The 23,716-nt window shown below is 43.1% G+C and overlaps 1 protein-coding gene across 6 annotated transcripts in view; it reads right to left on the reverse strand.

Annotated features, from left to right (window-relative positions):
* Tnr (tenascin R) overlaps positions 1-23,716 on the reverse strand; it is a 402,141-nt gene that overhangs the window by 35,500 nt on the left and 342,925 nt on the right. For all 6 annotated transcript variants that reach the window (XM_021227884.2, XM_021227883.2, XM_005071332.4 and 3 more), the window contains 7 exons: positions 18,474-18,659; positions 7,367-7,456; positions 6,280-6,543; positions 5,474-5,743; positions 4,259-4,378; positions 3,225-3,371; positions 518-637 (listed from right to left, as the gene is read on the reverse strand). In XM_021227884.2, the coding sequence (XP_021083543.1) occupies positions 518-637; positions 3,225-3,371; positions 4,259-4,378; positions 5,474-5,743; positions 6,280-6,543; positions 7,367-7,456; positions 18,474-18,659 (1,197 nt within the window). The remainder of the gene's footprint in view (positions 1-517; positions 638-3,224; positions 3,372-4,258; positions 4,379-5,473; positions 5,744-6,279; positions 6,544-7,366; positions 7,457-18,473; positions 18,660-23,716) is intronic.

Genomic DNA, 23,716 nt, shown 5'->3' on the forward strand with positions numbered 1-23,716 from the left:
GCTGTGACTTTTTAATACAGTTCCTCATGTTGCAGTAACCCCCAGCTATAAAATTATTTCCGTTTGTACTCCATAACTGTAACTTCTAGTATTATGAATTGTAATGTAAATATTTATGTTTCAGGATGGTCTTAGGTGACCCCTGTGAAGGGGTTATTCCATCTTCTAAGGGGTTGTGATCCATAGGTTGAGAACTGCTGATCTAAAAAATTCTTCTTTCTTATCTGCAGCCCTTTGGTGAAAATCTTGGCTCAGTTCTGAGCTTTGTCTTCCTAGTGTTGGCTCTGATTTAGTGTTTGTTCTTGGTTGCTCACCTTCCTTGAGCCTTTCAGACTGACTGTGTGATTCTCAGGAGTTGGGGGACATCTTGAGGACTTTGTAGAGCTTGGGGGGTTACATAATTCCCCAATCTGAGGTAATTTCTGATTTGACTTTTAGATAGGTAAAATGAATTATTTCTTCACTTCCATACTGGTTTGAAGCTCCGGCCCCACCACCCTCACCTGCAAGCACTCACTTGCAAAGTGTGTGAGGACAATGACATAGTTCTCTACTTCACCCATGGGTGCTTTCCATTGAAGCAGGGCTTCTGTGGGGGTGATGTTGGTAGCAATCAGATCCACAGGACTATCCATGGCTGAAACAGAACAGGATAATAACGGGTTAAAGAGCGAGCAACTGCAGGACAGAAGTACCACAAACCATCAGATTTTTCCCATGTGGTCCACGTCTGTCACTCCTCTGGATAAAACAACAGGGTGCAGACTGATTCTTTATCTGGCTCCATTCATCTCTTTCTTTCTTCCCTTTTCTTCGACTTTTCAAATACCCACTTCTCTCCCAATTTCCTTAAGTCCTTCTTTTAAGTTAGTTCATTAACTTATTTTGTTCAGAATTCTTTGACAAATTCCATGGGAAGTGGAAAATTCAAAATACTCTGTTGTACTTTAGATGTTTCAGTCTAGATGGTGTGAAGGACCTTTTGAAGACGTTATGGTTCCTTAGCTACTGGGATAATTCCACTTTCTGGCCCACTTGTTCTTTCACACATATAAGGGTGACTTTGTGGAAAGATATCTGTGACCCTCAGGAAGTGTGGTGGAAGTTCAGGGAACTCATAAAAATAACTCTCAGAGTCATATCCACAAATTCTTACATCACCATTCACAAGCTTTACTCTAGACTGTGTTCAGGGCATCCTTCTTGTTGCATGAGAGCCAAGGGGGATTCACATTATTGCTTAGGGAAGCCAAGCTTACCTATCAGGAGAAGAAAAGTTTGATAATGAATGCATTATGATTTTACTCACCCAAGGTGAAACTCTTGGATTTACTTAGGTGTGTCCTTTTCATGAAGTTGGAATTTATTTATAAAGTGGGCATTATTATAACAACTTAAGTGTTAGTTCATCCTGAATCATGCAATTTATGTTTGGGAACCAAAATCCCCTCTTAGTCTACCCCTGCTCTTAATTAAGTGAGTTGTATTTGTTGGGTTTTTTTGGTGTTTTTTTTTCTCCTTTTATGTTTCTAATCATAAAGTAATGATCAAAAACCCTCATAATTTAATGTTTTGAATTTTGTCTATAATCTGTGCTTTCAAGAACTTCTTCAAATACTGCTCTTATTTCTGAGATATGGATGGTTTCCTGAAAGGGGTTTTCATTTCAAAAAGTTTTAAGATTAATGTGACTACTTTAAGACTTCTGAGTATAGCACAGGTCCAGGAAGTTACCTGAACAGCTCTTGCTAACTTGAAGGAGGACAATGTGACTTGTTGAGCCACTGAGTTTCTGCTTTGGAGATGTCTGTTGCCTGTGGCTAAGAATCCCAGGAGTTAGCCTTCGGCCCTAGTCATAGCCTTCTTGGGAACAAGATGTTCTAGAAATCCATTTTATGATTTTCAATGATAATTTTCAGGAGGGTAGGAAAGGGGCTTTCTTGGCTCAGTGGACATTACTTTAGGTCAACATTTATTAACCAGATGCCTTAAGGATCACAGATAATTAGAAGATTGGGACCAGACTGAAGGATGAACATAGATAGTACATCTACAGTCACAGACCTGGAAGTAGAGAGACTGGGAAAGGTTAGAACACCCTGTGCTGTCATGAGATGTTTATGTTTCTGAAAGATGTTTTTGCCACTGTGTAAAGTGACGCTGTTTTGGCATTTGTGAAAGAGTATCTACAAAGCAGTGAGGAATTCTTAGGCATGTTTCCTTCCTTCAGGAAACACCATCTCCAGGGAAATTAAGCAGTGTCAGGAAATCCAGGTGTTCACTTAATGAGGCAGGCTGAATGTTTTCCTACAAGTAGTGGAAACGATGCTTTAACTAGAAGGTCTTTTCTCTGATGTTGAGGATAGAAACTGATGGTTGTGCCTTCTAGTGACATCTATAGCAAATCTTTGCTGAGTCTACCAATATACTTCTTAAAGACCAGAGAAGAAAGGCTAGGGGAGCTGCCAAAACAGAACCCTGTCCTAGGCTTATCCAAAGAGCTAGTTTTCTGAAGAAGGCATGGAAAGAGGGGACTTCTCTTCCCCACTATCCAATATTACAAGCTGTTGTGTCTCCCCTGTAAAGGGGCTTGAGGACATAGAGGACACTTGGATCTAGTTATACAGCCTGTAGGAGGACAAGGACTATACAGTGTTCCTGGGGGTGGCTGGGGATGCTATGTGAGTCAGCCTCACCTCCACTGCTGCTGCCTTCATACAGGTGAAGGACTTAGAACCTTTTTCCTGGAACATAAAGCAAAGGCAAAGCAGCTGCAGGGTGGCTATACAAGATGAATAATCTCACCCCTGAATTTCCTGTAACGGGATAACAACACTTCCCTGAGCCCTCAGCCCCCCCCCCCACCAATGTTAAAGAGATCCTATGATTCAAATGTCTGCTGTGGAATGTGTCTCCACTATGCATCTTTGAAAGGGCATTCTTCATAGTGGAAATTCCATGAAAATTCCTGACCTGAACCAGCAAGACTCCTCGAGTGTGACTCACTAAACTCCTATAATTAGATAAAAACAGTCTGGGGAGAGAGATTACAAGTTGCCCTGCAGGACACAGTGAGTCAGAGGAGGCCAAGGAATGGCGCCGTGGCCTGGAACCTATATCCGCAGTATGAACTGAAATAATTTCACCCTGCTTCCTGTGTTTGTTTCAAGCCTGCTGCTCGTGTCGTGTCCTGACCTGACACTCAACAAGGAAGCCATGTTTACCTGTGTGTACCAGGGTGCAGATGCGCTCACTCTCCTCCCTGCCCCGAACACTGTTGAGGCTTATTTCATATTCGGTAGCTGGATACAGCCTGGTGATGGTAAACTCGGTCACAGTGTTGGGCACCACAGAGCTGTCCAGCCGTCCCACTAAAGAAGAACGAAACCCATCATTAAAAGTTCAACAGCTCTCTCATCAGTGGGTCCATGGCTCAGTGTACATTGGGACAGTCGGTCATGAAGCACAGATGGATGTGGGCTCAGCATGCAGTAGGGAAGGCCGATCAATAATTCATAAGATGGTAATAGTGGAGTTTAAATAAATCTTATGTGCTGACCTCACTCTCATTTTATAGGCTTCTTAGAACAAAAATAAATGCATTATTTACTATGTTGGTTTCTATCAAACTGGTTTTCTCCAAGGTGACCATGTCAAAGCAGTATTGTGGGCACAGCTGAAAAAAGTGCTCCATGCAGCCCAGGGAAAGGTAGCCTGGAAACCTGTCCTACCCCTCGCTGGAAGTGGGCATGCCTTTCATGATGTTAACAATGCCTCATGCACCAGCAAGAGCTGGCAGTATGCAGGCAGGGTCCCAGCCAACATCTCTGAATCTCACACTGGCTACAATGGCAGAATTAGGATCACATCACTGTGGTTCCCTCCAGGGCTCCATCTGGCTCTGCTGGGTCTTTATCCATATCCTGGATCCTAGCCTTAGACTTTGTGTTCAGGAGAGTACATGTAGGCCTAGCTCCAGGCAAAGTCTTTTAGGGTTCATTCTCATTGCACAGCCTAGCTAATGGTGTCCAATTGCTTCCACTGGTGAAGTGCCTGGCTTTCTTGGTCACGTAATCAAACCTATTTTGAGAGGAGTTGGTGAACTCATATTTTCCCAGTTGTTCTTCACTGACACTCATTCTGAGGGAGTATGCTACAGAGAGGGGCCAACGTCCTGTGGATATGACAGCACCCCCATATTAGTCTCCACAAGGCTTCAAATCTCCTTTATGTGTGAGAAATAAAATCATTTCGTTACCTTGTGTGGGTCGGTAGGACACTCGGTAGTAATCAAAAGGTGCAATAGGAGAGCTCCAGGAAACCATCACTGAATCCTTAGTCACATTGCTAATTGTGATGTTTTTTGGGGGATCGATTCCTACAAAGATCAGGGAGTTGTGGGAAAAGACAGAAGCACAGTTTGAATATGGAATTTCTACTCCTGGTTTTGCATTGATCCAATAGTGTCCCATAGGCAGGCACGACCCTACATAACTAATGGCACATGCCTAACAAGAGGGCCAGTGCGATGTCACACCTGAAACATTATAGCTATTGCCAAAGTCAGTTTTGAACATTCTAACAAAAGGAAGCTAAGTTAGCAAGATCTGTGCTTCTGTGAAACCATTACTACCTATCTAGACCAACTAGTAACTTTCCTTTTAAGTTCCTGTATTTTATTTCAAATAGGGAATTACATGGTTATCTTCTTTGAGGGAAACTGCTCTTGGAAAGACACAATTTTGCTACCATCTTTTTTTTTTTTTTTTTTTAGCAGCCACCTTTGGTTCAATTTGGAAAAACTGCCTATTATCTGTAGAGGGATTTCAGAGCACATATTCCAAACAAATACACTTTGCTAAGTTGCATTTTATTTATGGTACATAGTTAAATTGTAGGATTAAATCAGCTGATGGTTTAATATATTTTTCAATTCATGAGTTCTTGTCAGTATGTAGGGAACTACCTAAACACAGGTGTTCTTATGTATACACACATCATATTTGGGATTACATTTGCAAATGATCAAATGGTAATGACCCAATTCATCTCAGAGTGCTGTGTTTTCTAAACAATGTGCACATCAACCCTAGTCTCTGAGTGTCAGGTTGCTACATGGTTGCATGCTAGCTCTGTGTTGATTCTGGGGAAGAATCATATGTTAGGTAGTCAAGAGATGGCTTTCCAGAACAGAAACAGCATCTTTTCACTTGGAAGGATTCCTTTGGAGACCAGCTTTCCCAGGACTTTTTCCTAAGCTGCTAGATATAGGACCAATGTATTTAAGACTTGAGTCCTCCAAGCACTGGGTCTATCATGAAGCCCTGGAAGAAGTATCTGCTTCAGGAAAACTCACTGAGGCCTGTTAGCCGTAGACTCAGTATACTATTGTTTGAATATTTCCCTTTTTAAATTGCATTGGCTTATCAAAGGCTACTGTGAGAACCCTCTTCACCATCCTTTCCAGCCTCACCTGTAGTGATGGAACCCACAATGGGCTCAGAGGTTACTGTCCCATGCACAGCTACAAGGTTCACTATATATTCAGTGGCTGGCTGTAGCCCCAGCAGGACAGCATGCCTCTTGGTGGCATCTAAGAGGACCTCCATCATCTCTTCCTCGTCATCTCTGGGGTTATAGTTCAGAATGAGTCTGTCTGCTGGGGGAGACGGGTCACTCCAGGTGATGTTGACACTGGAGGAGGTCACATGAGAAAAGTGCAAATGGGAGATGGGGCGGAAGCCTGCAAAGTAGAGAAACACATCCTGAAACGTGTGTGACAGGAGGTCGTTGAGCAGAAGAGATTCATGACTTCCTCCTTTGCTAATGAGGGCTCTAGTCTCACCTCCTGGCTCAGAGTACCCACCACACTCCAGTTCAGCCTAGTCAATTCTTCCCAAGCCATACACTGAACCATCAATTCTAAGTATTTCTGTGGAATATTCATAATACTGATCCAGGATTTAAAAACCCTTAACTTGGAAAAAATGTGACATAGAGCCTTAGCATTCCCACTGATTTAATGAAGGAATGGCAAGATGGACAAATCAGCTACTGTCTAGACTGTACAAAAATCAGACATAAAATTTCAGATGTGTGGCCTCCTCACTCACCCCTTCCCTTTACCACCAAATAGTTCCTTTTCATGTATATATTAGTTTTTCCTCTCTTCCCCCTACCCATCTCTTTTAGTTTTTGGAAGACTGAGGCATGAGAATGACCTTATCACATTAAGAGCTATTTATTCCTGAACCTCACTGAGATGTCTGCCCCTGGTACCTGTGAAGGCATCCACAGTAGACTCCAGGCTCTGCTGCCGACCCCTCTCAGCAGTGATAGAGATGATATATTCTGCTCCAGGCTCTAGATCTGTCAGTGTATATGAAGTCCTGTCCCTAGGCACAGTGACTTCTGAGGAGATCCCAGAAGATGGGGTAAAAGTAATTCGGTAGTGGTCAATGGGACCACTAGCCTTGGTCCAGATGAGAGAGATAGAGGTCTCTGAGGAGGCTGTTACCATAAGGTCTCGGGGACTGTCAAGTTCTGTAGATTAAGATAAGTTTTATTTATTTGTTTATTCATTCATTCATTCATTCATTCATGGTCTTATGTAGACTAGACAGGTCTTGAACTCATTATGTATCAGAGGATAACCTTGAACTTTTGATCCTCTTGCCTCTGCCTCCCAAGTTTAAGATTACAGGCATGTATCACTTCACTTGGCAATTAGCCTATTTCACATTGGCTCTGTAGGACAGCCACTGGTTATTGGATTACTCAGTATGTCTCCAGGGTGTTGATAGACCTGCTGACCATGAGCCCTAGGTTGTCATGGCTGATACTCTTCTCACATTTTGTTAAGCAGCTTCCCTTTAAAAGATGCCCAGTAATATACAAACAATGGACAGTCTGCAGAAAGGGGTTATTAGCAATGATACACTGGAATACATTCATCCCTGGAATAGATCTAGTTGCTGATTTGTAAGAAGTCTATACTTATTTTCACTCACCCTCCCTTGATAAGTCAAACAGGCATGAAGAGGAGCCAGCACCACATTGGATAAGGTGTTCATGGTAACTAAGTTTCCCATCTTCCCCTCCCTGACTGGGGGATTGTTATTTGGGGTTGTTCTAACCACAGGTGTACAGGTCTGCAGGCTTCTGGAGACTCTTATCAGTGTGTTCCTCTAGCAAGTTTATTTTGGCTAGACTGAACCTTGGGGGTAAGGATTGGTCCAAACCTGTAGCCCTACTTGGTCTAAAATACTTATATTTAAGCTTACTAGAGTGACTTTGAAATTTCCCAAGGATGTGTAAGGGAAACTGTTGGATCCACAGCAGTAAGAATTTTTACCATTCTACTTACCAGTCCTAGCATTCATGGTAGCAGGAATGCTTTGTTTTGAGTTCATGACCGCAGATATTCCAACTCCATATTCTGTGCCTGGTACCAGATCTGTGTATAGATGCAGAAACAGACATTATTCCTCTCTCTCTCTCTCTCTCTCTCTCTCTCTCTCTCTCTCTCTCTCTCTCTCTCTCTCTTTCTTCCTGTGTGTGTGTGTGCATAAGTGCACATGCACACACATATGAACACACAGGTTTAAGTGATGGGGAAGGCTAAAAGGAGAGAAGAAAATGATCATAGAGTCCTGTTTAGATTTCATGTTTAGTCCACCTTCAGATTGCTCCTAATTTTACCCATTAAGAAATCCCCATTTTGCTACGTGGTAAATCCATATGAAGTCAGTAGGATGAACTTGCCAGTGCCAAGTGGCTGCTTGTTATGGTTATCAGAATGGCAGTGAGGCTTCCCCTGTTAGTGTCCTTGGAAAAAGTAGTCGAGTCTAAAACATTTCCCCGTGTACATGGGTCTCATGTTAGCTAAAACAGTGAAGTGGTTTCCTGTTTAAACTGTAAGGTGTGAAGAAAATGTAATCAATAGGGACAGTGTAAACATGAGTCTTGGATGAGTTTCTTGAACATGTATATGAGGGTTATATTACACATTTTACAAATAGATCCTGAGACCATCTAGGGATTTTGAGGTCATTTCTAGAAAGTCATAATGTATAGACTTTTCCTTTGAACATGGGACTATCAGGCTTTTAGCACAGATGTTTGCATAAGTCCAGTACTTGTGAACACCCCAGCAAGGTCAGTCACTCAGTCCAGGGTATGTAAGCTATGGATCAGTTATACTTTACAGTGGCTTCTGGTGAACTATGAGTGTTTGAAGGAAATTCAAAATTAAAGGGTGTAAGCCTCATGGAAATCCTTTGGGAGTTCATTTCAAAGGATCGCTGACAGGTTCTTGGAGCATCTGGAATTCTCTAGAGTCTCTCAACTGTTCCACATTCATTTTCATATCAACTGGTTTGATTGATGTAATAGTTTCCTATTGCTGCTGTGACAAATTACCAAGATTTAGTAGCTCACAACAATACAAATTAATGATCCTCTAATGCGGGAGGCCTGGAATCTGAGATGGCTCAGCAAGGTTGCATCCCTTCTGATGGTCCCAAGGGAAGAACCATTTATTTGCTTTTTCAGCTTCTAGGGGTTGCATAAATTTCTCATTTCTTGTTTGTGAATTTACCTGCAAAGCCTGAAGCTTAACATCATCAAAACCTTTTCTCTCTGTTTGATCTTACATGTCATTGCCATACCTACTTTGACTCTGACCTCCCTGAATCTAACTTATAGGGGCCGAGGTCAGTAAGTTGGACCCACCTGAATAGCACTGGCAAAGTCTCTACCACAGAAGGTGACATAGTCACAGATGCTAGGGATTAGGATATGGATAACTTTGGGGATCCTTATTCTTCAAACTCACCCTTACTTATTAAAACTTAGATTATAGAAAAATGTAGTGATCTAATTGCCATCCCTGGGGGCCTTCAGGGGTTGGGCTAAGTCCTTCCAGCAGGTTTATTATGAGGCCTGAGCACTATAGATTGTAAGAATCTCTTGGGTTTGTGCAACACTGTTTTTCAAGCATGATTGTGCTTGGAGCTTCATAACAATCCCATGAAGGTGGATGAGCAGTCTGTATCCATCCTTATTGATTACCTGTGGCTACTGCCAGAAACTACTACAAACTGGTGGCTTAAAGCAACAGAAACATATTCTCTCACAGTTCTGGAGCCTAGATGTCAGAGGACAAGGGACCATGCTCCCTCCAAAGGCTTTAAGAGATCCTGTCTTGCCTCTTCCTGGAGTCTGGTGGCAATGCGTAGCTTTCTTTGCCTGGCTTGCAACTGCACCACTACAATTTCTACTTCTTCAGTCTTGTGACATTCCCGTGTTTCCTAACCTTAAAAGGACACCAGTTTCTAGCTTTTGTTCAGTTCACACTTTGTGTGATTACAGCAGATGCTTACCTGGTCTTACCCATCTGTCTCCCTTGAAGGAATGCAGTTGGGCCCTCTCTGGACAGAATTAGAACTAGGTCCCATTTTTCCACCTCAAACCAGTTTGTTCTTTCTCTCTAACCCTTACTTGATTCTTTCTTGAGTCTGTCAGCCTAAGAAGACATAAAGTTTGAAGTACAGCAGGCTTTGGAGTCTGGTGTGCTTTTATATATTCAGGCCCAGCCACTTTCCATGGTATAACTTTGACTACTTAATATCTTTAGCCCCCGGTTTCTGAAGAATGGGAATAATTAACTTGGATGTCAGAGGATCATTATAAGGAGTAGGTGAATTTTCTGTGTACAGGTCCTATACTATAATGATTGTCATCAATATTATCATTACCCAGCACAGAAAAGTATGCTAGGATTTTTTTAAAGCCTTTTCATGTAAGTGGTTTTGCCATTATCAAAAAGTGCCCAGGAATGCACAGGTTGGTTGTGGTACACTTTTTGTTGGTTTGCTGAAGCTTGGCTCTTGACTCTGATGCAAGTGAACAAATAAACAAATAATAAATAAATAAATGGTTCATGGAGTCAGGGTGTTAGTGAGGAGTGCTCCCTGGCTGGTCTTGGTATTTGTCTCTAGACTGAGTGGGTGAATGCAATGCATATAGACCTGTTTAAAACACACTTTCTTTGCCATTGGTATAGTCCACTACCCCCAGAACACTCCTAGTTGGAGAAAGAAGGTTATCTTTGGGGGCACAAACTGCTTTTCTCAGGCAAATGATTGAGACCTTCAATCGCCAATAACAAAGTAGAAATTTTGCAACGTAGGGTGACAGATCAGGAGAGTAAGACAGAAATTATACGTTGCCAAATGGATCTAGCATGTAATGTTTTCATCCCAGTTTCTTATTTATGAAGCTTAAATGAAACGCTCAATAATTTACAGCAGAATTGCCTTCTCCCAGAAAACAGCAGATGTTAAAGCGCTCTTCCCAGGCTCTCTGTCCAGGGGACAGGGAAGCAGGACTCTCTTACAGACCTATGTCCGCTGCTTCCCTTTGCTCTTCTGCAGCTTTCTTCCTGCACTGCAAGTCAATTGCTGCTCTTTTCTAGCCTGCAAAGAACAGTTCTGCCAGAGAGGAAAATGTGTATCCGAGGCATATCTAGTGTACTTCCCTCTCAACACACAGAGCACTCACTCTGAGAGATTTGTTTTTTCACTTTAAAGACCCCATTGCTCTCCATCAATGCTCCCTTTATTTTCCATTCAACTCTTGCGAGTGAGAGCATATAAATGTCTCTGTTCCCTTTCTTAACAAAAGCTCAGACAATTCTTCCCATAGGACTTCACTATTCTCCATCCCTTATAGAACTTCCTTTGTTTGGCTTGAGGGTTGATGCTTCCCCAAACTGTCACTACATGCCCATTCTTCTCTGAATCCCTAAAGCACACATCTCATCCAGCCCGCAAGTATTACCAAGGGCCCCCTTTGTGTCAGGCATGAGGCTGTGGATATGAAGTGAGCTGATAAGACATCACGTTGTCCTTTTGAGGGTCAAAAAGGCATCTGTACTGGAAAAGTAAATTAATTACTTATTGAGTACCCATGCTATGCCAAACACTGAGCTGAAAGTAGTAGGTGATCTGGAAGAAGGAGGAGGAGAAGGAGGAGGAGCAGAAGCAGAAGCAGGAGGAGGAGGAGGATGAGGAGGAGGAGGAGGAGGAGGAGGAGGAGGAGGAGAGGAAGAAGAAGAAGAAGAAGAAGAAGAAGAAGAAGAAGAAGAAGAAGAAGAAGAAGAAGAAGAAGAAGAAGAAGAAGAAGAAAGGGTAAGAAGAAGAAAGGGTAAGAAGAAAGATGAGGTTTAAACAAGGATTCCGAGTGTCTGATGGTAAAGACAGTCCAACTGTACTTTTTACAGAGACCCATGTATGCCTGTATTAACTCCCGTGTAGCTTGGCTCATGAACAAATGTGGGCTCAGAGATGTTCATCCCTTGACCACAAAGCCTAGTACAGGACAAAGCAAGGTTTAGAACCTGGTATCTTTCCCTAATTGTTATATAACTTAGCTTTGGGGACTGGTGTGAACAAACTGGAACCTGAGAGTCATTTATGACAATTCTGTGTGCTGTTAACTAAGAGTGGCTTCTGAGAAGGGAGTTAACTTGGCTGTAGCAGCCGGAGAAAGAACTTGGACCGGGCCTTGAAATCCAGCTAAGATGAAGAAAGGCAGTGATAGAGAAAGTAGAGTCTTTCTGTGGTCGGAACAGGGCACGGCAAGAGCCAGTGGTTTAGTGCAGGCTGGAAGGCAATGGACATGAGCCAGAGCTCTCAGCTGCACTGCAAGGATGGCCGCGATGAAGACAGAATAACTCACTTTCCCACTCTGAGGAAGCCTATGCTTGCGGTGACTAGTGGAGAACAATGGGGCTGGTAAAGGAGGCCTAAGGAACTGTCTCTTGCCAGCAAAATCATAAAAAAGTCACCTGGCATCTGTAGGCTTGATTGGCTTCCGTCTCTAAATCCCCAGGTCTCTCTCCCACAAGCCTATGAAACTCAAGGGCACCAAACTGGGAACAAGGATTTAGTTAGTCCTAGTTCTCTGGTTGTTTTCACAGAGAGGGACAAACCATGAACCTTTCCTTTCCTTAAGGAGTTTGCAGTCATTTTCTTAATTTTGACAGCATATGTCAAGTCATATATGACAAAATTACTTATGAAAACAAGACCAGATGTCATGTCCCAGCTCAGCAAAATTCCTTGGTAGTGGAATTTTGAGGTAGAGTTGTTACAGATGGAGAGAGGTCTGGAGACAGAGGGACTTCTAAGATGTCCTGAAATCATACCTCATGGGCAATGGTCTGGTTTTTAGCTAGATTAGCCAGATGGAAAGCCAGGCTCCCTGGCCCTGCCCTCCCATCTTGGATAAGAAGGGCTTCTCCAGTGAGTCAGCCTTTGAAGGAGATTGCTCTGCTGATGGGGGATATGAATGAGGGTAATGCACTAAAAGGGGCAGTGACTCCATCTTGACTTTAAAACCACATTTAAAAAGAATGCAATATTAAACAACATCCTCTCAGATGGGACTCTTGTCACCAGTGAGACTAATGGGGAGCATGGCTCATCACCCCGGTCTTCGAGTAACACCCTATTTCTGGTTCTTCGCTATAAATAAGTGTTCCCTGTTGAAGGATGTATTCTGATCTCTTGTCTCCTGGCTCCTCTTGTCCTGGGCTTCTCATGCAGTAAGAGAGCTGGTTCTTCAGTTCTATGAGGAGGCATGTGCTTTTGTTTCTGCAGCTTATTCCATATCTTCATGTTACCTGACAGGTCACATTTTTTTAAACGGTGCCTTACCAAAGTGGCCACTTGGGGTCACTATGACCTTGTCCAAAGGAGTCTGAACTTTGTCTAGTCCAGACCCCTAGACCCTTAGCCCATGCTTCTCCCTGTCAGATGTGCCCAATGACTGGCACTGATAATGGTGTTTGCACCAATATGGCAGGGGAATACAGACAGGGTGAAATGGACATAAATGCCTTAGTCATTGTTGATTTGACAGCTGTCCTCCCTTTGAAGTCTCAAAGTCCTTCATTAGCAAATTCCCTGTGAATAGTATATCTGCACAAATATCCTGTAGAGCTTACTTTCCTAGACTCACATCTGGGGAAACAGTGATGGGTTTAGTAGGTGGTTCCCATTCAATGGTCCCCACCAATAAGAAGCTGTTAAGAAGTCTAGGCATACTGATGGGTCACGCTTACAGATACTAGCTGTATGTGTGTGTCCTTGCATGTGTATGAATGTAAATGTGTGAACATCTGTGTATATATGTGTATATGCAGCATGAGTGTGTATATGGGCCTATGCATTTGTGTATATGGAAATATGTACATGCATATAATGTGACAATGGTATGTATATATAAACATGTATGTATATAATTGAGTGTATTTGTGTAAAAGAATGTGAGTTTGTATGTGTTACATGAGTGAATGTTCTTTGTGTGAGAATATGAAAATATGATTGGTGAGTATATATATATATATATATATATATATATATATATATATATATGTACACACAAACACCCACAGTTAAACACTGAACTGAACCCAAGGAACCCAGTGACAGAAAGAGAGGAGTGATGAGCAAATTGGCAAAGAATGGGCTGGCAAAAACAGTAGAGACAGCTGATCCGAACAGGGGAGAGCTCTTGGGCCCCAGACCGACAGCTGGGAGGCCAGCATGGGACTGATCCAGACCCCCTGAATGTGAGAGTCAGTGAGGAGGCCTGGGCAACCTATGGGGTCCTGAGCAGTGGATCAGTGTTTATCCCTCGAATACTAACAGACATCGTGTGTCCATAACACAAAGAGGGATGCTCTCTCTCAGCCTGGACTCTTAGGATAATGCCTGGACCCTACCCTGAGTGAAATGACAGACTCTAGATATCCCCTATGTGGAATGAATTGGCAATAGGGTGGGAGGATGGGGGGGGAGGAGGAGAGGGAGAGGGAGCTGGGATTGACATGTAAAACAAGCTATTTAAAATTAAAATAAAAAAGAAGAAAAAATATATATACACACACATAAATATATATGTGTGTGTGTTGCTGAATGTGAGTATGAATGCATGGTTATGTGCATTTTCCTGTACATGTAAGTAGGTGTGGGGGGGTTGTAACTTTTTCTACAACTTACATTATTGCACAATGTCTACAGGTCCTAGGTTTCCTTGATTGATTGATGTTCTGATTATCAGCTTGCTGATCAAAGATAGAAATACTAGCATGGAGCAGCAGCAGACTGGTTAGGGAAGTGCTTATGAGGAACCATGCAGACCAGCTCCTTTCTCTTTGTCTCCTGGTCACAGTGTCCAGGATGAAAAGACAGGGTTGAGAGGATGCATAAGTGCCAAGAGCCTACTTCTTTGTACTGAATATGCTTTTCTAGCCTTTCTGGGAATAGAGCAGAGAAGTCACCTCAGACACATCATCAGGGAACTAATGATGATGATGATGATTTATTTTCCATTGGTCTCTAGCAGGAAGGCATTCCTTTGGCCTCATCCCAGTCAAGAACCCAGAATCTCCTTCCCTTACTCCATTCTTCCCTTCCTCCACTAGGAGTCTTCCACATACGGTTCAATGTCAGAGGGCAGACTTGTGCCAGGTTCTAACCTAGAGGAGTCTTGATGAGCCTGTAAATCTGTGTTACTTTGGGACCCTGTGGAGACTCTAGGCATAAAACATTGACCAAGCGTATGTCATAGAGACTCAGAGACTGAGCCTAAAAGAAATGACTTAGCATTTAAGATCCAGAAGCCACCCAAGCAAGGAAAAGCAAAAAGTCACTGCAAACATATAGTCCATTGTTCAGAAAAAAAAATTGTGCCCCAGAGGGAATTCTCCACAGGCATCATCTTACAGAGAGTAATGAGGGAATGTCTGGAATTCTAGACCTGAGCCTAGGTTCTGTGTTGTAATGAATAAAGCTTGTGGAAGGGGACTAGTAGGTGTGTACTTGCTGTGGGCCCTTTGAATGACTCAGAATCCTCGAGGCCAAGAGGATCCTGGGTTTTACAGCAAATGGGTCAATGGTAGCCTCAGACACAGAGGCTTCTGTCAAGAATAGTAAACACAGGTACCACTGCCTCCTACAGTAGCAATTACCTGTGAGAATAAAGGGGGGTCTAAAAGTGTACCATGGAAAGACCAGATTGCAACAGGTCTAGGGCTGAACTTTGTAGAGACAAACAATGAAAATCCAATGGCTAATGTGCAGTCAGTATGTTCCAGGTTCCAAATTCAGCACTTATACCCAATATCACATATGGTTTTGTTTAATCCCCTTGATCAGAAAGCTGAAGAACAGAAAATGTACAGAATCTGGCCAAAGATGTGTAGGCATGAAGCTGTATACCTCAAATCTGACTAGGGTGACATCAAAAGCCATGCCCTAAAAGAATGCTTTGTTTCTGCCAGTGTGTGTGTTCATGTGTCCACAAGCCTCCCGAGGCTCTGACATACAGACTGTGACTTAGTGGGTTGGCAGTAGAGGCTTCTTACATTTCCTCAGTGGCTCCTCTGTTGCTGATGCCCATATCAATTTAGGGCATCATGCTGATCAAAAGAAGTCATCCTAAATCAGCTATTGGACCTTGGCATCCCTTTTCTCTCCCACTATCATCTACTTACAGCCCCCCTGTTGGCGGAACTCTAACAGAGAGTGTGACTCTCTGTAAGAGGCAGAGGGGATGGAGGACACCAAGAAAACAAGGCCTTCTAAACCAACATGATCAAAGCTCACATGAACTCACAGAGACTGACGCAGCAAGCTTGGGGAGACTGCACAGGTCTGCACCAGGTCTCTGTGTATGTTATAGCTTTCAGTTCAGTGTTTTTTATGGGACTCCTGAGTATGTGAATGAATGGGTCTGTTGTGCCTTCTCTTGGGATTTTTTTCCTTCTGTTTGTCTTGTCCAACACTAGTGTAATAGTTTTTGTTTTATCTTATTATTTAAAAAGAGTAAAAAAATAAATATATGATTCTCGCGATGGCTCTATGAGGGGAGTGGTGTCGCTTGCAAAGGGAGTCAGCTGACCCAGACACATGGAAAGTGTTGAGTCTGAGTCCTAGTCAAATAAGAGGTTTCTGGAGTCCCACGCAGGACATAGAAGCTGAGAAATTCCTATTCATGGTCCAAGTAGGGCAGTGAGTGAGATAGTTATTTAGAACTGGGACCAGTCATTTCCCCTTCTCTCCTTCCTGGGTCTTTCTTCCCCCAGATACTTCAGTAAGAGAACAGCAGCCCTTGGAACTAGTCTCAGCATAGGCATGCACTGTAGTTGGTTTTCTTATATGCCTATAATCCCTCCTTAAATCATGCAGTAGTTAGCATTTATAAATCTCCCAGTAGTGAACTCCCTAGGACAATCATAGGAGATGTGTATTATACATACATACACGTGTGTAATATATATATACATATATATACTAGTCAAACACAAAATATGAACACATTTGAGCCCATTACTCAGTAATAAATCTCCTATGGCCCTATAGGTCTGCATACTTAAATTTGGACCTTCCTTTACATTTTACTTCTGCAGTGGCAGCAGCAGCCAAGCAAGGAAAGTCCCCACACAGATTCAGAAGCTGCTCTGTGTCACCATGTCCCTTGCTAGTGTGAACTTGTACAAGCTTCCAGAGTCTCTGAGCCTCGGTTTTCTCATCCATACAATGGGGATGCTCATGGCTGCAAATATGTGGTATAAGACTGGTATCAATGAACACAAAGTATTCTCTCTCTCTTTTTTTCCCCTCCCAATAGTGGGGAATAACAATCAGGCTGTGATTGGTTTCTATGATTTTACAGAGTAGCTTCTTCCCAAACAACTAGCCTCCATTTTTGTAAAGCTGCTACTTGTCAAATCAGCCTGTATCTGTAGGCAGAGATGAGCTGCTTCCTCCCGTATCATTAAGTTTTTTGATGAAGATATTTTTTTAAATAAATGTCACCAGCTCTCAGCTAGGCCCTCGCACCAGCTGGGGTCCCTTCCATGCCTAATTCCCTCCTGTTAACCTGCTTTATCAGCATGTTTCCCATCCCCTTGTTATGTTTCTGGCTGTATATCTGTCTGGAAAAGGTGTTCTTTCATATCTACTTTAACTAGCTTGATTTGGCAAGGAAGTATGAGGTTTCAGTTCAGGAAGAAAACAGCTTTGATTACATTGCTCTTATTTACTGTTCTCCCTCTTGCTAAGTATCCCTAGACTAGTAAGACAGCAAATGCTTTTGCAAGCAAAGATGAAAGTTAATAAAGTCTGTAGACTCATGGGCAGCCTCTCGCCAACAAGCATTTTGTGCAGTTCATCTGTTATGTGAAAACCACATAGCATACTTCAAGCACCCACCTTTTGGTGAGGTCCAGGAAGTATATTTTCTTGGATGGATGTGCTGTGGGATCAGGGGGAACCATGGCTGAGTCCCAGTTCCTCTAAAGTCTGTCCCCAGCTCCCTAACCCCACCCATGCATTGTATTGTCCTAGGGAACTGCCCTGACCCCTGTCTATATATACCTACTCACTGCACTGCCTTGCTTAAAATCCCTTACCCAGCATGATGTTGCTCACTTATAATTTATCACTCAGGAGGCTGAGGTAGGAGGATTATGAGTTGGAGGCCAGCATAGGCCACACCGTAACACCCTGTCTCAGAAAGCAAGTAAGTAAATGCATAAATACATAAAATTTCTCAGTGGTTTCTTACTCTCCTCTACCATAGCTCAAACTCTTTATGGGACATAAAAGCATGGCTAGGCTCTCACTTTAAGTTTTTGCAGCTTCATTTGTTCACTTAGTCATTCATTTATCCAAAAAGCACTGATCTAGGATTGAGTATATGGTAGACACTGTGCTAAACTGTGGATTCAACAATAAACAAAACAAATGTGAACTGAATTTTATGGAGTTTTAGGTGTAGGGTAAAAGTCAAACAATCCTGCCCACATGTATCAGAATGGTGCAGAGAGGTGACTGTTTGAGTGTTGGTCTCTTTGACCTTGCTCCTCATCAAGTAACATGCACATTCTGGTGCTGAAAGACACTCTGTCAAGAGCTAAGCAATGGGAATGCCCTAGGTTAGGAGGCAGAGTGTATATGAGGAAATGAAGGAAGCAGACCTATGGGTTAGGAGCACAGAAACCACCAGGGCATCAAGAGAAGGCGGCCTGAGGTAAGTAGAAAAAAGCGGGCCAGCCTCAGGGGCTGTTCATTCTGAAGGCAATGTTAGATGCCCCAGATGTATACATAACATAATGGTATAATAAAAATGTACTTTGAAAAATTATTCAATGTTTCTGGGATAAAGAATAGCTTAGATTGAGATAAAAATGTGTGGTATTATTGTCATGGTTAAAACAAGAGATGAACAAAATTTAGAATGATTGATAACAGTACACTCTAAAGTGGATGTATTTGGTAGATATTTAAAATATTAAATCAGTAGGCTTTGTTGGTAGAGTAGATGTGAGAAAAATAAGTTGAGGAGAGACCAGTGAAGATACAGATCCAACAACATTCCAAGAGACAGGTCTTACTCACCTGTGAGGGTAGTCCTGGTAGTTGGACCAATGCCCTTGGGGACCAGTACTTCATGGTACTGCTCACCCGCTAGGGTGCTGTACACAACTTTGTACTCCTGAGCCTCTGCCTCGCTGTTATCCCACTCAAGGTCAAGGCTAGTTGCTGTGCGGGAACCCACTCGCAAATTCTTGGGAGCATCAATTTCTAAAATAAACAAATATCATCACCATCATATTTAATTCCATACTTTATGGTATATCTTGAATTCTAATGATCTATGACCCTCTGCCTCATTTATGAATGAAGTCTGAGATGTTGCTTCTCCTTTTGTTCTGCCATGACAAGTCTGGGTATGTCACATGGTTTGGAGTTAGGCTTCAATGAATTCTATGTTTACTCTATATTGTCTGAGAATTCAAGTAGCATTCTGGAAACTTGAAAAGGAGCTGATTAACATCAGAAGTTTAAAAGTAAGCCAAAAAGATAATCCAGTCAGAGAAAACAGGAGATGATCTCAAGTGGTTAAAATGGAAGAGAGGAATGCCAGGTGCGATCCCTGAATAAAAGGGAGATGGCCGATTTCGAGATACCTTCCCATGGGTTTACTTGCACAGATACAACTGCAAGGCATCAAAGTTGGGGATTTATGATGTGGATAATGGGTGTGATATAGTGGGAAGAGTGTGGGCTTTGAAGTCAGGTCTCAGTGTGAACCAGTTCTGACACCTACAGTAATAGGACTACAGACAAATCTTTCAAGCTCTTAGAACTGAATGGCCATCTCCTAGACAAGGGGAAAACAATCCAAGATGCACAGAGTAGGTGTTGCATGTGAAGTGCATAGCATGGCATGGGGGGTGGGGGGGAGTGTACAAAAGTAGGTGTCCAAACCTGGATGGATGGTTTCTCGTTATCTCAGACAAGCTTACTGAACCCAACAGTATGGCACCTGAATGTGTCTTTTGGGTTTCCAAGAGTTCCTGTGACTATTGGCATTTCCTCTCATAATCTGTGGGAACCACTTCTCTCTGACACTTGTCTTAAAAATCTGTCACTTAAAAAGTCCGAGACAGTTACAATACTGGGGACTTGAATTTAATATTGGAGTGGTTGTTGCTTGTTCTAAGTAAACTGTGTCAGTCTGCCACCACCAGGCAAGTAGCCCTTCCCCATTTGTCCCCATGGAAGAACTGACTCCATCTGAAAATGGAGGCTTCTGTCTTCTGTTGTAAACTGGGGGTGGGACTGGGGTCTTGAGCAGATGAATGCCTTTGCAGCTTATTTTCCTGAGACGTTGGTCTTCATTCAATGTGTGTTTTCATACTGGATACTGTTATTCTTGATGTGTTATATGTTATTTGTCTGGGAGTTGGAGCGTGGGGACAGACACCTGTGAGGTAGATCTCATGCAGGAAGAAAGCACTGGCAGAGTCGATGACCTGTCCTGACCAGATTTAATGTTTCTCTTTTCTGGAGCTGACGAAAGCAACTTAAGGAAGGGTACAGAGAATGAGATTGCTGGTCACTTGTATCCAACCACAACCAGGAAGTAGAAAAGGCGAAGGTTGGACTCAGACGCTCAGCGTGCTTTCTCTTTCTGTTGCATCCAGAACACCAGCCCACGGAATGTATTTGTCACATTAAGGGGGAGGCCCACCCCAGTCAACTCAATCTAGACATTCTTTTATACACATTCCCAGAAGTGTATCTCCAAGTGGTTCTAACCCCTGTCAAGTTGATGAGTACTAATCATCCAAGAGGTAAAAACAGTTAATCTGGGTTAAGGTGGGGACCTATGTCTATACTTACAAAATGTTAGAGATTTCCTCTTTTTATAAGGGCAGAGAGTGCAGTTTAGTGGCTATTGGCTCTGTACTCTGTAGGAAGGGGACAGTGTTCAGAAAGGAATTGGTGTTTCCAATCTCAGTAATTTTAAAAGAGCTCACTGCTAGAATGAGAGATTGGCCAGCGAGTCTTAGAATTGGGCTGAGATGAAAGCATTGCTCTCTCTGGGTCTTTCTAGACCCAGAGACATCCATGTAGAAGGGGGTTTTCTTTTCTCTGTTTAAAACATTCTTTTGTTCCATGCTAAATGCTCCTTAATTCCAACAGTAGGGGTCTAACTGGGCACTGAGTGAACAGATTTTTAAGCACTTCTACTCTTTTTTTTATTCTTGGGGCACATCAATTTGTATTCCAGGGTCTTTGAAGCAGCTGCCATTTTTGCCTGGAATGTTCTGTAGCTCTTGTGTGACTTGAGTTCTCCGTCAGAATGCCACTTTCTCAGAGGGGTGGGCCTAATCCATTGGAGTTCTTCTTTTTTGATCCATTTCACTCCCTACCCCAGAACTCATGAGTGAAATGATCTTTCATCTTTCTTTTCCTGTTGTCACCCAGTTCTCCCCACTAGGATGCCATTCATGTGAAAGAGGCTCTTATCTGTTTACAGCCTCTGCCTAGAGCAGTATTTGTGGCCCCAGAAGATGTTCAACAAGTACATGGGAAGTCACCAAACATGTATCATCCCCTTCTCAATCTTGTTTGTTCCCTCCAAGCCTTCAGAAATGACTTGTTAAATATTTTAACTGTGGGCTTTGAGATTGCCTGGAGTGAGGTGGTGCAGGAAACGGAACAGCTGTGAGAGAGGCATCCAGCCTTGCAAAGGAAGTCTTTCTGCTGTCCACAACCAGTGTCTTTGCTGAGGCAGCGAGTGCTTCCAGGTTGAATTTTGAAATAACTTGTTGGAGAATCCCAGGGAGGAGGGAGAGGAATGAAACTCTGGCTTGAATGTTTGCATTTGTTATCTGAAGCTGCCACACATGGCAGCCCAAGCTGGGGTCTGAGCAGGAAAGCAATGTCTAGAATCTTGAGATGCAGGTGCTGGCAGGGTGGTTTTCTTCTGAGAACTGGGGGGAGGGGAATCTGTGACATGCCTCTCAGCATCTTGTGATTTTGTGGCCATCTTGGGTATCCTCTGACCCATTTCTGCCTTCATTTTCATATGGCATTCCCAAGTGTGCATGTCTCTCTCTGTCCTGGTTTCCCCGTTTGATAAGGACACAGTTGTTGAATTTGAGTCAATCCCAATGACTTCACCTCAGTTGACCCACCAGCAAGGACCCTGTTTCCAAATAATGTCACATTCAAACATACAGGGGGGTCAGTGCTTTAGCATCTTTTCAACTCATGGAAACACTAAGTATAGGTGTGGGTCATTCAGATCAAAGGCACTGGTGGCTACAGTTCTTTGAGGACTCTGCCCAGAATGAAGTCCTCCATGGTAAGGGAAACTGTCCCAGAGTCTCCATGAGGCTGCTGAAGTGGGAGGGGACTCTACGTTTGCTAATCTGGCTTCTTTCTAATTACTGGCCTCTGTGTACTTCCACCAGGGTTTTTGTTTTCAGGGCAACTCTAAGACCCAGACTAACATCCTACTCACCATGCAGGAAGCAAATCTCAGTTTTAATTGCCTGTGCAATTAGTGCGCTCCTAGTGTTGAAGCCATCACCTGGAAAAACACTTTGCTTAATTTGAATTTAAGCAGAATTTTGAAATGACTGAGGGCCCTACCGTGAGGGTCTGCATACACTTTCATCATTCAACTGGCATCTGCCAACTTTGGACTTGGAGAATCTGCCTGCAAAGCTGTTTGTGGCTTCCCATCCTTACTTCCCCTCCCATCTAGGAGTCAAGAGAGCAGGCATGGGTTTGAGGCACAGGCTGAAGGCTGCATGGAGAAGCAGCCACCTAACAGCTGCCAATTCACCAGGCAACCCGAAGCTGAGATTCCTGCTGCAATGAACTGAAACGCAGGGTGAGCTCTCTCAGAGGAGGTGGGATGTAATTGTCTTGATTGGAATTTTCCTGGGCCACCAGCCAACATTGCTCCATCTTACCGACCTGAACATCAAGAATTCACTTTTCATCATACTGTTTGAAAGGCCCCTTCTCTTTTCTTACCTCTTCAAACTCCTTATCAGAGCAGAGCACAAATAAATCACTTTCAAATATAAACTATCTTGAAACTAAGAGAAGAAAGCAGAACACACGTGACCCAGAACAGATACCACCAGCCTGAGCAGGTCATATTGTATGTATGTGAGGTGTGTGTGTCTGAATATGCACTGGAGGATGACCATGAACTTTCAGACCATTAGTGGATATTACAGGACCATCCTTCCTCATGCTCTTACATGAACATTTTTGCCTACATAGGGGAGAAAGGAACAGAAATGAGAATAATTTGATTGTATTTTCTTCTTTTTCTTCCCCATGAGAATTACCATTTATTTCTTGAGTTGCCAAAATCATCACCAAAGAGTGCCAAGGGAACGAGGAGGCTCAAGCACTGATTGAGGGTTATCACAGGAAAGGTCCTTCTCTGGCTGGCTACCCTCCCTATCACCCATGTGGGGTTATTCTCAGGAGGAGGTGGATTGGAGGCTTTGGAAAAGGGTGTTGATTGTATTTTCTAAGAAGCACACTCAGACTTTGGGGATCTCAAGATGTGTTTACCTTTTTGCCTGGAGTATAACCAATGGGCCGTTTCAGTAGAGTCTGGTACCAAGGATTGAGAGAAGAACTTAGCGAGTCCAGCAGACTCTAACCTGCCTCCTGAAGCTTACAGAGTCCATACTTGTTTCTAAAGGGAAGTTCACCAGAGTCTAAACTTGCTTGTTTCTACAGAGGAACCCATCATTTAAGACTCTAGGATGCACTCTTTGGCTAGGGAAATGGGCTTACTTAAGTGGTGAGATGTACAGCAAAGCCTGGGCACTGATGGTTCACTCCCCACTTATGGGACTGCCACAGGGGTCCAATCTCTCCCCGTTCCTCCACAGTATGAGTCCTAACCTAAGCAGTCTATAACTTTGCCATGGGTAGTCTAACCCACATCTTCCCCAGCCACTCAACTCTCATATACGTCTACCTGTAACAATAAGCCATCTGCTACAACTGGGGTCATGTATTATGGTTGCTTATATCTACTTTTTTGTCCATTGATAATTCAACATCTTGAAAGAGAAGGTGTGATAGTTATTGTGTGTTCTTGGAATCCTTGTAGCAGACTCTCAAGCTACAACCCAACTTAGGACAAGTAGATTAGTGTTTCTTCAGAAGTCAATGGTTCTGAGGTCTCCCAGGTGTTATCAGTTTCCTTTGATCCTTGGGACAACTTGGAGCTGGCAGAAACATTCCTTGACATGTAACTTCCCCAAGGAAGGGAGACCAAGACTGACATTCTTGACACAGGGACTCAG

The sequence above is a fragment of the Mesocricetus auratus genome, unplaced genomic scaffold (genome assembly GCF_017639785.1).
Source record: "Mesocricetus auratus isolate SY011 unplaced genomic scaffold, BCM_Maur_2.0 Super-Scaffold_100676, whole genome shotgun sequence".
Lineage (NCBI taxonomy): Eukaryota > Metazoa > Chordata > Mammalia > Rodentia > Cricetidae > Mesocricetus > Mesocricetus auratus.